Here is a 14,700-nt window from a genome sequence, read left to right as displayed (position 1 = left end):
GCCCAGGGCACAGGGGCCGTGAAACACGCTGGTCATAGGTTGGTGGGCTGGGCGGGCCAGTGTTTACACGCGGATTGCTGCAGCTGGCCCAGAGGGTCAGGACCCAACGCCCAGTACTGGGGGGAGCTTGCCACCTAGCGGGGGGGGGGGGACAGCCGGGAAGAGCTGGGGGCTCCCACTGCCACTGCTGTCCTGGGCAGCAGGCCTCAGCCCACCTCGGTCACCCCCACGAGCACCTTGGCGTGGCTGCTGAGATCACTGGCACCAGGGAAGGAGCGCCTAGCCTGGGCCCTGGGGTCAGTGTGTTGAGAATGACCACAGGCGGGGCGGGGCCCGCTGCAGCTGGGGAGCGACGTCCCTGCAGTGCTCAGTGCGTGAGGCGGGTGCTTCCAGAACCCTTGGAGGCAGCCTTGAGCCATGTGCCTAGGACCGCCTGTGCCCTGTGTGCGCCACGGAGACGCCCACTCAGGGCAGATTTGGGCGCTCTGGGTTCGGGGGTGTCAAGCCCCAGGGCACGCCCCCATGGGTCTGTCTTAAATAACTAGGTGTGTCCTGAGCTGCTTCTCTGCCTGCAGCCCTGCCACTCGGCTGCTCCTAGGAGGGACGTTTGCTGGTGCTTACCGGCAGTCGGGGATGGGGTTCTGGTAGCCGGAACAGGAGCTGTCTCCCCAGTGGGTACAACTCTGCTTCTCCGTGATGTAAACACAGTCCCTGCAGACAAACCCAAGCTCGGGCCAGGCTGTTGGGGCCCCCACTGTGGCTCACGGCGTGGAGCTCTGTGAATGGGAAGCCTGAGGGGGCCCCGTTGGCTGCACGGGGAGTGCAGGGCCTGCCCACTCCCCGGCCCCCGGCTCCTCCCAAGGCCCCAGAAGGCTGGCGTGGGAGGGGCCATTTCATGCTGTGGAACCAAAAGACTGTTAAATTTCCCCAAATCTCCAGCAACAATTAAATTCAACTCCCTAACAAGCACGTGTATAAGTGCAACATTTGTGGTTGATTCGCTTAGGCCCCAGCTGAGGATATCTCCTCTGGGACCAAAACCACCCGGGGGCTCCTTCTCCGTGATAACTGACTTCTTAAAACTGAAGCGACGAGCCCGGATTATTCCACAGGAAGCTGCTCACCAGCTAGTGCTGACGTCCCCACCGCTAAAGGAAGGCATTCTGAAAGCAGCAGTTTCATGTATGTTGGGAGACAACTCACATGTTAGGAAGAGCGAAACAGCTTCCCCCCAACACGCAGAGATGACCGACAGGGCAGATGTAGAAACCGGGGGTGTGAGCTTGTCATCATCCTGGTCACCCCCGTCACCACTGTCCTGTGCTGGTGCAGGGCGCGCTCCTGGGGACGGGCTGAGGATGCGGTGCTGGCTTCACCCCGTCTCTTCCAGGGCCAGTGGGCTCGCACCTGTGCCACGAGGTCGGCAAGGCTGAGTGAGAGCCGCTGGATGGCACACAGGACGCACTGTGTCCTTGCCGTGACCTGGGTCTGCGCAGGATAACTCGGGGTAGGGCTGTAGGTTCGTCACATACTTGTCTACGCTGAAATTTCCCATAGCGAGAAATAAAGCACAACAGCAGAAAACCAGGTTTCAGCAGAAACATGCAATCAAACCCGAGGCTACAGTTTATTCCCAACTGCAAATAATTGGTGCCCGAGCAGGGCTGGACGCGGCCACCAGGACAGGGCAGCACGCAGACACGCCCCTGCAACCTCAGGGGTCTCCATGTGTCCTGTGCCTTGTGGATCTGCGTGTGCCCACGGTCCCACGGCGCTGGACACACATTGACAGGCGGGGACAGGGCACATGTGTGGGTGTGGATGGGCGCACAAGCTCGGAGAGGTGGACATGTCCCCTGTTTATCAGCCTCCCCGTGTTTCCCAGAGCAGCGGAAGATCCCACACAGATGCTGTATTCTCAGTTAACTGTGATGAAATACAACCAATGAGAAAAAAGCCCGGAAGAACGTGACCTGGTGTTTCTGCCTGCTGGAGATGTGCTCGCACCGCCCCGTCTGAGTGCTGCCCACTTAGCAGAAGACGCACAACAGGTGGGTGGCCCTTTGGCCAAGACGGGGGAGGATTCTGGGACCTCTCTGACCATAGCTCCATAAATTCTAGGGGAGAGAATCTGTAGAGGAACACTGGAATGAATGGTCTGCAAGAGGAGCAGCCCCGCGCTCCCCCACAGCTCCTCATTCTGGCTTTTTGTTAACCAGTTCACACTCTGTAGTTCAAAGAGCAAGCTTACTGGTCTCTTTGAAGATGAGGAAGCTCAAAAAAAAACCAAAAAAACCCCACAAAACCGATGTGCCCAAATTCACACGTTGAACAGGGGGTGGAGAACGCGCCCTGGGAGCTGGGCTCCCGGATGTACACGTCCTCTCACGGCCACAGGCGCCCCTTCGGCAGCCCGGCAGCAGCCCCGAAGGTCCGCAGGCCACCTTAGAAAGCACCGCACGTCCTTATCGCCGTGAGGTAGGCACTGTGAGTGTCCCACGTTATATCAGCAGTGCATGATGCTGCCTTCTGAACTCTCAGGAACAGCAGTTTGCTTGAAAGGATGAAAGGAGGGGGGACTTGGAGTTCACTGATTCCTCGTATTTGTGATCTGTTGGATCCCTGAAGATGTCTGCCAAGACTCGCCTGCTCCAGATCCTCGAAATCTCCGATTTGCAATCCACTTCCCAAGTTTTCACAAGAACCTGCCTTACACGGAATTCACAGAAAAATGGGCAAAGCAGGGCTGTTGCCACCGGGGGAGGCTGAGACATGAGCTTGGTAGAGGCCCTAGGCGAGCGTGTGCCCCTCAAACTGCTGTTCTGGACTAAAGGGAAATGGGTCCAATTCGATGGGAGATGTGTGACCTATCCCAGTCTCCTTGCCGGGAGCAGGCTCGCCGCACCCGACTGGAATCTGGCATCGACCCTCGAGGCACTGGGCGTCCAGATGTGCAGGGCTTAGCGCTTCCACGGTAGCCAGAGGTCCCTGCAGGGCGGGTGCAGGGACACTGTGCCTGAACAGATGACCAGGCACGGGAGCACCAACTGGCAAATGCCACAGGTGACACAAGGTCTGCGGCACTGGCAGCGAAGACAGCAAAGCGCATTAAGGGGAGGGCACCGCACGCCCGCCCCTCCTCCTGCTGCCCCCTCCTCCTGCTGATTTGGCTCTGAGACTGGAGCACTGAGCTAACCGCATCCCTTCCCGCAGGCCCCAGGCTGAGGGGCTTGTGAAGATGGCCCCTCTCAGGCTGTCTGCCCGGCCTGTGGAGGGACGAGCAGTGTCCAGGGACAGGCGGCCACAGATGGCCTGCCCAGGAGTACACAGCACTGGTGTGAGCTGAGGGATCGCTGCAGCGAGGGACCATTTCCCAGCCTGATGGCTCTGAAGACGTGTGCCAGACAGGAAGTGAGAGGCCTTCCTGATCCCCAGAAAAAGACCAAAAATCTCCTAGAAATGCCGTGAAAGCTGCCCTTACAGTCCCGTCGTGTCCCAGTCAGAGAAGCAGAGTAACGAGGATTTTGGTGCTCAGCTGACCCTCGGGGTGAGTGCCTTGTGGGCACTGCCTCACGTCCACCTGCAGACGTGAGAGGCAGGAGGGCACCTGGTGACGATGTGCACGAGCACGCACCCACCTGCGGCGCTGATTCCCGGAGCCCCCCACCTCCCAACATCAAGGCCTGAGACGGATCCTGGAGGTGCCCTGGAAGTCAGCTGTCCCTACCACAGGCAAGAAAGGCAAGAAACTCTAGCGTAAAAACTCAATTAACACGACACAAAGGCCTCTTTTCTGTGCTGCGAGGCTGCGGAACTTTACCAGTAACAGGAGTGGAAAGTGATCTATATCCCTGCACTAGAGGGCAGCTCTGCTTGCAGGACTTTGGAGCAAAACAGCAGCGTAAACGTGTATTAACTCCTTCGTGCACCCCTGGGGGGAGGAGAAACAGAAAAGAAACGGGCCACCTGAAGCCGGCCCCACCCTCAAGCGCAGACCCAGCCCCGGAGGACCGCCGATGACTGTGGGCGGTGGCTCGGTGAGGCCAGAAGACCTTTGACAGCTCAGCGACCAAAAGCACATGCTCCTCACAAGTGAAGCACCGAGTGTGGGCTGAAGAGCCATACGTCCCACATGGAGGAATTTTAAGGTGTAAATCTGTGTAATCAAAGTATTCCAAAGTTGAAGAATTCAAATTGTGATGAACTCGTACAGAGCAGAGAGGACCACGCAGGAACGCACGTTTGCCGCTGAGCGTTTTCCTGCTGTTCCAGTTGGCACACTGCACGCTTTAACGCTAACTGGACGAGACAAGAAACTGCTAGTGGGTAGAATGCAGTCATTTTTCCTCCTCCCGTTAAGAGTCTGACAGCCGATGCGCTCCTGGGCATTCTTGTAGACCACTTCCCGCATGCCTGGGGTTAGAAACAGCTATTTGGGCAGAAGCGCTACCGTGTGGACCAAGGCTTTCAGTGCGTTGCTCCAAGGTGGTGATTCTGACCCGGATGCACTTCACGAACACTGGCTTTGCGTGGCTGTAGGTCTAGCCATCACGAGATCTGCAGGGACTGTGGCTTGGCTGTGGCATGTCAGATGGAGGTCCCTGCCTTTTCTCTTGCTGGGACCCACGATCTGCACTCGAGGACCTTTGTCCCAGCGTGTCTCTGATTTGACCGACTGAATCCACCAGCAGCTGCCTTTTGGATAGGAGGAGAGGAAGACAAGGGGCCAAGGCTGGGCATGGCCGTGAGGCCTCTGCCACCAGGGCCCACGGCCTCTGCCTCTGCTACCAGGGGCGGGGGAGCAGCCCTCACAGAGTGTGCGCTCCTGGAGCCGAGGACGAGTCACGACGGCACCACCCGCTCAGCTCGCACTTTGTGCTGCTGGAAGACCTCGGGCGGAGTGTTACCAGGCTCCTGCCAAGCCTCTGGGTCACCAGACACGAGGGGTGGGGACGGGGCTCCTACACACGACGCATCCTCCAGCCTATGCCTTGTCCAGCTGGAGGACCTGCAAAGACCAAAGGCCTCAGGTCTCCCCATACCAATCGCGCCACGAGCTGGAAGAGCCGCCGCAGTGGGGGAGGCGGGAGGGCGAGGCGGGACGCATCTCCTGCCCAGCCCTCACTCACTGGCGGGGCCTGGCGCGGGCGGAGCTCGGTGTCTGCTTCCTCATGGGTAGAGGAGGATGATAGCTCAGGCTCTCAGGGGCAGGGCGTTTGCTGGGGAGAACTCACAGGGACCCTGAGCGCCCAGATAGTGCCAAGGCTCAGCTCCTGCCATCCCCTCATGGGGCCTCATCATGGCCTCGTCAACAGCCAAATTCGAGGTGAAACGGAAGCAACGCTTGAGAGGAGGAGGAGGGGCCTAAGTTCTCCTCTCGCCAAGAGCCCCTCCCCTGCTGTTCTGCATGCCCCAGGCTGCTCCTGACACCCCCAAACGGCTCTGCCACCTTCCCTAGTGCGTCCCTCTCTCGAGGCCTCCGCCAGTGGAGCCATGAGAGCAAACGAGGTGCCCTCTCTCTTCCCACAGGTCTTGCTGTTACCTGGGGGCCCTGCTGCCGCTGGCCACAGACTGGAGGAGTCCAGGTCACCAAGGACAGGCCCTGTGGCCCACTGTCCCTGCATCCGGGGCACAGACCACCTCAGCTGACAGCATGAGGGGTCCTGGCCCTACTCCCCACATCAGCCGGGTGCCCTCACTCCACCCTAGCTCACAGAGCTGTGAGGGTGTTAGAACGAGATCCACCAAGGAAAAGTTCCTGCTGCTGGGAAGAGTGAGGGGTGGTTCCGTCCCTGGAGGGGGCCTGCACAGCCGTCAGCCCAGGCCTGACAGATGCCATGGCCGCTCTCCGTGACGGCAGCACTGTGCCACCAGGCCTCTTGGCAGCTGCTGGCTTTGGCTCTGGATCCTGTGTGACCATTAGACCATCAGGTTCTCTGGTGCTCAAGGAACCTTGACCCGGCCTGTCCTGGGACGTCGATTCCAAGTGGCCCTGACCTCACACCACACAGACATCATGCCCACTGGCCCCACTGCCAGGACACGGCTCTCGAGCCAGCGCTACAGCGGTCACAGGCCTGCTGCCTGCTTGAATCCTGTGCAGGGCCGTGGGACGGAGAGCCCCGCCCTGGTATGCACCTAACGCCGGCCCTTCTGAGGACGCGCACTATCGGCCAGAGAGCACCCAGCCCTGCCCTCTGGGCTCACCCGGCCCCCTCTCCGCTCACTAAGGCTCCTTCCATTGACCTAAAGCAGGAGTCATGGGGCCCCCATCCTGGCTGAGAGCCACATGCAGGGTGAGGACAGGTGTTCGTGCTATGGGGACTCTGACATGCGCCCCTGGTCACCTGCTCTGACCCCCTTCAGGGGGACACGGCCTCACACATCGGGACAATGTAAACCGGGTGGCTGGGGGCTTGGGTGCGGGCCAGGACGAGCAGAGGGCCCCCCGGCCCGGCCCGTGGTGTAAGACTGTCAGCGAGCTGCCTTTGATAAGAAGAGCGGATAAAAATCCCTCTCCCATGTTCCACCTGTAAGCAGTGAGTGGGGAAGATGGAAGAAAACGTCCCATCTGACAGGTGGCGCTCCAGGCGCGTTAAGGATTTCACTGCCAACAAGAGCGACACGGGCCCAAGTGAGGAACACGGGCACCTGACAGGAACGTACTGCGTACGCGGAGCGAGCGGATGTAACCGAGAAGACGAATGCTGTTCTGACGCCAGACACCCTGGATCACCGTGCAGGCCTGCTGTGAACATGAGCAGGCAGCAGAATCGGGACATCCGGAGGGACTCAGGCCTGGGCCTGGGGGTGTGTGTGGGGGGATGGACGATAGTGCCCAAAGCCCTGGGCTGAGGTGGGGAGGGGCTGTGGGGGTCTGAGCACAGCAGGACCGGCGCCTGCCCCCTGGGAGAGCGGGGACACACCTGCACCATGTCCGCTGTGGCTGGGGGCTGCGCACAGGGCAGAGCAGAGCAGCCCCCGAGGCTGCACCCACCCTAGGGGCACGAAGGGCCAGCTCAGACTCTTGGCGGAAGGGTCCCAGGCCTGGTGTCTGGGCCTGGGCAGGACTGTGGACAGAAGCAGAGGGACCCAGTGCCCATAACCAAAATGAACCACTGGACCCACGACCATGGTGGCCAGACACACGATCCTGCCAGCCCCCGCAAGCAGGATACTCTGTGAGCCACCTTGTGACCTAACCCCCCTGAGAGAGGAAGCAGGGACGTCGAATGAGCTGAGCTGCGGCCCCCAAGAGGCTGCATCTACAGTGCAGGTGGCTGGTTTCCCTGGATGGGGCAGGACTGGGGACAGGAGAGCTCAGCTCACGTCTGCGTCACCGCATCACTGCACGGCCACCATGCTACTCACCTCGTAGTGGAAGTCCATGCAGGTGAGGTCCCACCAGCACTGGTCCCCCCGGATCTTGATCAGGCCCTGCCAAGGCAAGATAGAGAGGAAAGAACGTGAACCACTCCCTGAGAATGGCATGGGTCCCTTGGGACAGGTACCCTGGCCACCAGGCGGGAGAATCTGTGTCAAGGGGCTTTAAGTGACGAACAGACGGAGCTCATCTCACGCATGGAGTGAGGTAAGAGGTAGAATTTAAACAAAGCTTCAGAAAAGGCACATCCAGGGTCCTTTGTTGATTAACAGTCAGCAAATACACACCACACGCAACAGGGAACGCTGGCTTCCTTTTACAGTCAACCCCGTCTGTGCTGTCTTTAAAACTCAGTCTCCAGGCTCTGCGCATCGTCACAGCGATGCAAGTGTGAGGCTTTGAAAATGGGCCAATTTGCAAAGCTAAACGCCCACCTTACTGACCCTTCCACAGACGGCGGGGGAGACCCGACAGGGAGGACGTCTCGACTGCCACCCTGACGAACATGCAGAGGCTCAGACGGGCTGGATGCAAACACCCACACCTACTGGGAGCGGCCACTGCCATTTCATGGCACAGGAGCCCCCGGTGCTCAGGCCTGAGGGTGTCCAGGGAACCGCTCCGTGGCCAGGTCCACCAGGAAAGTGGCTGTGGAGAGAGGGGCTCCGCCAAACGGCCTGTGGGTGAGCTTCTCGGCACAAGTCACAAACAGACTGTCCCCTGCCAGGACTGAAACGCTGCTTGAGATGCAGAGAGGCAGTGCCAACTTCTGACTCTTCCATAAGAGCTGGATGATAAGGTGAGAAACCGCACCGACACAGAAACAAGTCTGGAGTGCAGCTCAGCTCTCTCTTGTGATGGTGGTTTCTGCAGCTACAACGGTTCCGGGCCAAGTTCCCTCAGTTTCATCCATCCATCCATCCATCCGTCTACCATCCATCCACCTACCACGCACCCACCCACCCACCAGGCTGTCCAGGACAATGTGTCTCACTAAAGTCAACTCATCATGGATCAATCACGTCTGTGCAACACCCTCGCAGCAACACCAAGATTGGTGTTTGGCATGGGGCAGTGGCCCATCCAGGTGGACACACAAAATTGACCTTCACGCAGGGAAGGACTTTGGGGCAGCTGAGGGCTCTGACCCAGGGATGGACGGTGTGAGTTAATGAGTCCTCTGGTGCACATGGGGCCAACAAGGCAGAATGACCATCCAGGATGGGGAACGTGTCTGGAATGTGGAGCCCCCAGGATGGGCTGAAGGATTGGAGCAGGTGTGGGGCAGGGAGCAGCCAAGACCCCTGGCCTGGGCCCCTGGTGGGTGGCATGGACGCAGTGACACCCAAAGGAGCAGGGGTGAGGGCCGGCCCGGTGGCTTAGCGGTTAAGTGCACGCGCTCCACTGCTGGCGGCCCGGGTTCGGATCCCGGGCGTGCACCGACGCACTGCTTCTCCGGCCATGCTGGGACCGCGTCCCACATACAGCAGCTGGAAGGATGTGCAGCTATGACATACAACTGTCTGCTGGGGCTTTGGAGGAAAAAAAAAATAAATAAAATCTTAAAAAAAAAAAAAAAAAAGGAGCAGGGGTGAGAAATGATGAGGAAGTCAGAGTCACGTGTGGCAGCCACGCCGGCTTCCACAGAAAGACCTCTGACAGTGCCCCTGCGGTGCGCAGGGCTGGGCATGAGCTAGACGCCCACCTAACGGTCATCTACAACTGTGTCCCGAAGGATGTCGAGACTCAATTCTCCCGAGCACTGTGAAGACCCAGAGGTTATTCTGAAGCTGGCTTGGAGGGGGCCACTTCCTGCGTCAGCATCCGCCTCTCTGGGATCCTGCGCACACCGCAGCGGGGGCTGAACCCGCCCTGGCCCTCAGCCGGCTCCTGCCGCACCACCACCGCAGGGGCTGTGTGCCATCAGCAGTCAGCTGTGCTCCAAGGGCCCCAGTGCTGCTATTCAGACTCGCAGAATGAGTCACTTTGAAAAGAGAGCTAGGCTCTCTGGATCATGAAGGAGCCAGAGAGACGGCTTCCAGTTTGGACGGCTGTGCATGGTCACGTCTGTGGGAACACAGCGCTTCAGAGGCAGGGGCGTCCTGTGGACCAGCTCTGAGCGAGCCTGCCCTGCTGACGCGGACGGACCGCTCGTGTCTGAGGAGCACGCACCCGCTCACTTGGCAGGAGCACTCAGCCCTGCTGTCACGTGAGCTCCCCGCGAGCGCGGGCCCACTCCCGCATCCCTTCTGAATCCGAGAGTGGTACTCTTCGGAGATTCAAACCAGGCAAAGGAGAAAAAAACAAAGTAATTAAAATGTCATTCAAATTCTAAGCTGATATGAGACACTTAAAAATCTGAAACATTCTTTCAGGAGCAGAGGATAATTATATTCCTCCCCATCTATTGATTTCTCCCTACAATGCAGATGTCAGATTTTCCACGGATTTTTTTTTCTTCCAGAGTAAGTGTCAAAGGAACAAAGCCTTCTTTGAGCCTTTTTCAGCCCAAAATTAATTCTGAAAAAATGGCACAGACAGGCCAGTAACATGCCAGACCCAAAAAGAGCCGAGCAACCTACAGCTGTCCGTACAACCCCTGCGTTTGGCTTGGGAAAGGGACAGTGCCAAGATGCTGGAACATTCATGGGTGACGAGGAAGCCTCAGGCCTCGGGCAGTAGGTGGGAGGCAGGAGCATGAAGGCGAGCTGCGGGGGAGGCACACGGCTTCTCTCTGAAGCTCCTGGTCGGAGAATATGCTTCTTAAAAACACTCAACATGGGAAAACCAAGGCCTTCGCCACAGAAAGAGCATAGTTTCTGTAATGCTGCACAAGTCCCTTCACACCCCAGTGAGGGGCTCCCCAGCCTGCGCGGGGCGAGGGTGACGGCCCACGAACGCCGGGCGACGAGGGCCCCCTCCCTCAGGGCCACATGTGCTAAGGCAGAGAGCTCTGCCTGGGGCGGCCTCACTGTGAACGCACTCGGCACCCCGTGCTCTCACAGTCAGGGGTCTCTGCCCACTCTCTCCTCCATCTGCAAACACGGGGCATTCGTCCTACGCCAGCTCCTCTTCCACAGAGAAGCTGAGCTGCCCCGGGAGCCGTGAGCGCCAATGAGCGGTCCACAGGGGCGGGGGCACAGGCTTCCTCTGCTAGCAGGTGCACTGGTCTGGATGCCACTCAGAGGCCACAGGGAGGGGGCTGGGCGCCCTGGGCTCTGCACCGACCCAGCCGCTTCTCTCCTCTGGGACCCCATGTGCTTCACCAGCAGGCAGAGGGGGACCCCAGGTCTCAGGGCGTGTGCTGACTGCCGCATTTGAGGTCCACTGTTAGCGCCCCATATTTCACGTCAGTCAGCACAGGAACGCTTGGGCATCCCTCAAGACCGACTTGTCTCCACCTGAAGGGCCCGCTAACCCCTGGTTGGTCACCACCTGGCCTGGCTCCTCTGCCGCATCTCTGGGTGATGTCTGCACTTTCCGGCCCCAACATGCGATTAAACAGAAACCTACAACCTCAACCCACAAACGGTGTGCACATGTGCACACAGTGAGCACGCAGTCAGTTGGAGGAGATGGTCTGGACTGAAACGTGCGGCCGGGGAGAGAAATGACCGAAGCTGTTTTGTGGATTTTTATTTTTCCCCCTCCCCAAATCCTGGAGACCCTTTGAAAATGGCCCTGATGACGGCTGCCTGTGACAGGCTGACGCAGGGTTGCAAGGAGTGGGTGGAAAGGATGGTTACAGCTCCATGGTGGCATTAAGAGCTTGATGCCTTTTTGGGCCACGGGAATGGCCATCTTCCTGCTGCAGGCCGTTCCGAGAGGAGCGGCTGGAGACAGAGGCACACAGAGGTGCCTAGGAGCCAAGCATGGGGCCCGCCGCGAGCAGGGGCCGCAGCTGGGGGCCAGAGGTCAGAGGGCTGCAGACATCACTTTCCAGAAATTCCCATGACACTCCCGCGCCAGAGTCCAGGGTCTGGCCTCCTGGGCGCTCTTGCAGGAAGGATGACAGAGCCGCGGAAGAAAGCCCCTTTCTTTGGTTCTGCCCACGCTAATGCAATAAAACAAATTAGAATAATTGCTCTCATTTTGGAGTGGGGACTCCAGGACAGGGCAGGCTCGTCAAGGAAATGACAACACATCCGCCTGATTTGGGTCTTCATAGGGGCCTGTAGCATTCTGACATTTATTTCATTACATTTAATACAATTTTACTGGAGGCATTCTAACTCCAAGAAAGAGCCCCCAGCTTCAAAGCCTCATTTTTTTCCTCTGCTCCTTAGCTCCTCACTCTTCTTGGCTGACGGCATCTCACCTACTCGCTAACCTGTCGGTGCCATCCATGATCCGGCGCCTCTGCAGGCCGCAGCACCTCTGGGACTGGGACGCGCACGAGTGGAGCACGCCAACACGAAAATGGCTTTTACAGTGATCCTGCTTCCCCCACTCAGAGCAGCCACTGAGCCTCCAAGGGACAGAACAGAGTCCAAACACAGCCTCGCTGAGCATCCTGGTAGAAGCCCATCTCACCCAGGAACCTTCTTCCCATCAGACACGAGTCCTGAACCTCAGGCAGGGAGAAGTGGCGCCGACGCTATGGCACAAACAGCTCTGCTCTGAGGTGGGCAGATGGGCACGCACCGTGCTGCACACGAGGAATGGCTGCCACTCTGCAAGCAGTGTCAGGGCCTTGCTGAATCCCAGCAAAAACGTGCGCAGATCTGGACACGAGGAGGGGCACTGTGGACTCCCGCCTCTGCGCCCCGGTGCACCTTCCGCTGAGGAGAGGAGTCAGCAGTTGCGTAGCTGCTCTTTCTCTCTGGGGGTGGGGGCTCCCCAAAGCTGGGGTGACCGCACAGGCTCTCCGAACACCGGTAACGACCGACTCGGTTGTTATCCCCATGGCATGTGGAGTTAATCGGGCTGCATCTTACAGCGATTTCTGCGTGTAAAAAGCAAACTCATGATACCCTCTGAAGTCAAAGGGCTCAACCTCAATTTACATAAAGCAAAACGCACACATCTATGTGTTCGGCTCAATGCTTCCTGACAATTGTTACAATCAGATATCCACCATCCGGAACAGGATGCAGATTTCCATCCCATAGAGCATTCTCTGTGACCCCTTTCCAGGCAATTCCACACCCACTGTCCAGGAGGCACGGCAGCAGCCCCAGCTCTGCCTGTTCAAGGGTGTCACTCACGTGGACACATGCAGCAGGTGCTCCTGGCTCTGGTTAAGGGGGGCTGTGCTCAGCATGCTCTGGGGCTCGTCTGTCTGGCGGCACCAGGAGTAGGTTCCCTCCACGGCTGAGTGCCGTCCCTGTGGGAATGAATCACAGGTTGGCCCTCCCGTCAACGGGCATCTGTGGTTTCCTGGGTCTGTGTTATGAGAGTGCTGCCCTGGACATGTGCGCACAAGCCTCTGCATGGACACAGGTCTCCACTCCTCTTGGGCAAATTCCCAGAAGCGGAAGGCTGGCTCACAGGGCGGAACATGCTTCTTGCTTGTAGGAAACTGCCAACAGTTCTTGAAGGTGGCTGCCCCATCTTACGCCCCACGCGGGATGTGCCCCACGTGGACTTCCAGTCGCCTGCACACCCCCAACAGGTGGTGCTGACGGAGTCTTAGATGCAGCCCTTCTCGTGGGCACAGGACACTGGCTCACGGCTCCTCACGCGCTCATCGCCATTCCCATGTCCTCATTTGTGAAGTATGTTCCAGTCCTACGTCTACCTTTTTATTGTGATTTGCATGATCTGGATATTAATTTTTTTGCTGGATCTATGCACTGCAAGTATTTTTCCCAGTCTGTGGCTTCCTTCATTTTCTTAATGCTGTATTTTGATGACAGAAAATTTTAATATCAATGAAGTACAATTTATCAATATTTTTTCTTTAATGTTTAGTGCCTTTTGTGCCCTGTCCAAGAAATCTTTGCTACCCCAAGGTAAGTGTCTATGTTATCTTTGAAAACTTGATGGTTCCAGCTTTTACGTTTGTAAAAGCACATTTTCCTTGCCCCGCAGTGCTGACTTAGTGCCTTGGCTGGAAATCAGTTGACTGTGCTATGTGGGTCTCTTTCTGGGAGACATTCTTTTATGTTTTCCTCTGAGAACTTTACGGTTTTGCTTTCACATTTAGGTCCAAGATCTATCTCAAATTAGAGTTTGATATAGACGAAATAGCAGTTAGAGCTCATGTTATTTTTCTAGACAGATATCCAATTATTCCAGCACTAATTGTAAAAAATGCCTTTCCTTTTTCCATTCAAGTCATGACGTGGGACCTTGGTTGAGTATTAATTGACAGCAGAGTAAGTATAGGTCTAGTTCCAGACTCTATTCTCTTTCACTGATCTATTTTTCTAGTTTAGATCAATACCATACTTCAGTTTTAAATTAAGCTGTGAAATCAGGAAGTAAAGTCCTTCAACTTTGTTCTTCTTTTTCAAGATTCTCTGTATTTCCATGCAAATTTTAGAATCAGTGTGTCAATTTCTCCAAAAAAGCCCACAGGGAGTTTGATAGGAATTGCCTTGAATTTCTATATAAATTTGAGTTTAACAGACATCTTAACGACACTGCGTCTTCTGGCCATGAACATGTGCGCCTCTCCGCCGGGGGAGGTCTTCTTACAGCAACATGAGCGACGTCTCGCAGCGCTGATGCACACGTCTCAGACACCCTTCATCAGCTTTGCCACGAGGCATTTGATGCAACTGAGAGAGTTTTCAAATCGTGCTTTCTACTGACTTCCTGGTGGCACATGAAGGACATGTCTACACTGACCTCGTATCCCGCAGCCTTGCTACACTGTGCATTCATTTCAGCCGTTCTTTTTAGATTCCACTGGGTTTTCTACATACATATCATGTCCGTGAATACTAGTTTCATTTCTTTTTTTCCATCTTTATGCCTTTTACTTCTTTTTCCTTCCTTCTTGCGCTAGGACATCCAGTGCAGTGTGAGAGCAGCAGCGAGCACAGACGTGGGCCTTGTTCCTAGTCGTGTGAACGCTCTGTTCCTGCACCATCAACAACGGTGCTAGCAGAGCCTTCATAGATGCCTCTGTCATCTATGCCATTATGTGTGCGGGCTGAATTGCATTGTGTGCTTTTGTTGCATCTGTAGAGCTGATCTTCATCTTTATTCTGTGACTCTAGTGAACGGCATTAATTGATCTTCACATGTCACACTGCCTTGAACTCCTGAGAGAATCTCCGCCTTTCCTTTGGCTGGAATGGATTTGCTGATGTTTTCCTGAGGCTCTGTGCCTTTGCTCACGAGCGACACTGGTCTCTGTTTCCTCT

The 14,700-nt window shown here is 56.8% G+C and overlaps 1 protein-coding gene across 1 annotated transcript in view; it reads right to left on the bottom strand.

The window, feature by feature from the left end:
* LMF1 (lipase maturation factor 1) overlaps nucleotides 1–14,700 on the bottom strand; it is a 106,687-nt gene that overhangs the window by 29,205 nt on the left and 62,782 nt on the right. The window contains exon 5 of the mRNA XM_058570426.1: nucleotides 7,372–7,437. Coding sequence (XP_058426409.1) covers nucleotides 7,372–7,437 — 66 coding nt within the window. The remainder of the gene's footprint in view (nucleotides 1–7,371; nucleotides 7,438–14,700) is intronic.

The sequence above is a fragment of the Diceros bicornis genome, chromosome 26 (genome assembly GCF_020826845.1).
Source record: "Diceros bicornis minor isolate mBicDic1 chromosome 26, mDicBic1.mat.cur, whole genome shotgun sequence".
NCBI classification, from domain to species: Eukaryota; Metazoa; Chordata; class Mammalia; order Perissodactyla; family Rhinocerotidae; genus Diceros; species Diceros bicornis.
This window is presented reverse-complemented; position numbering and strand designations above follow the sequence as displayed.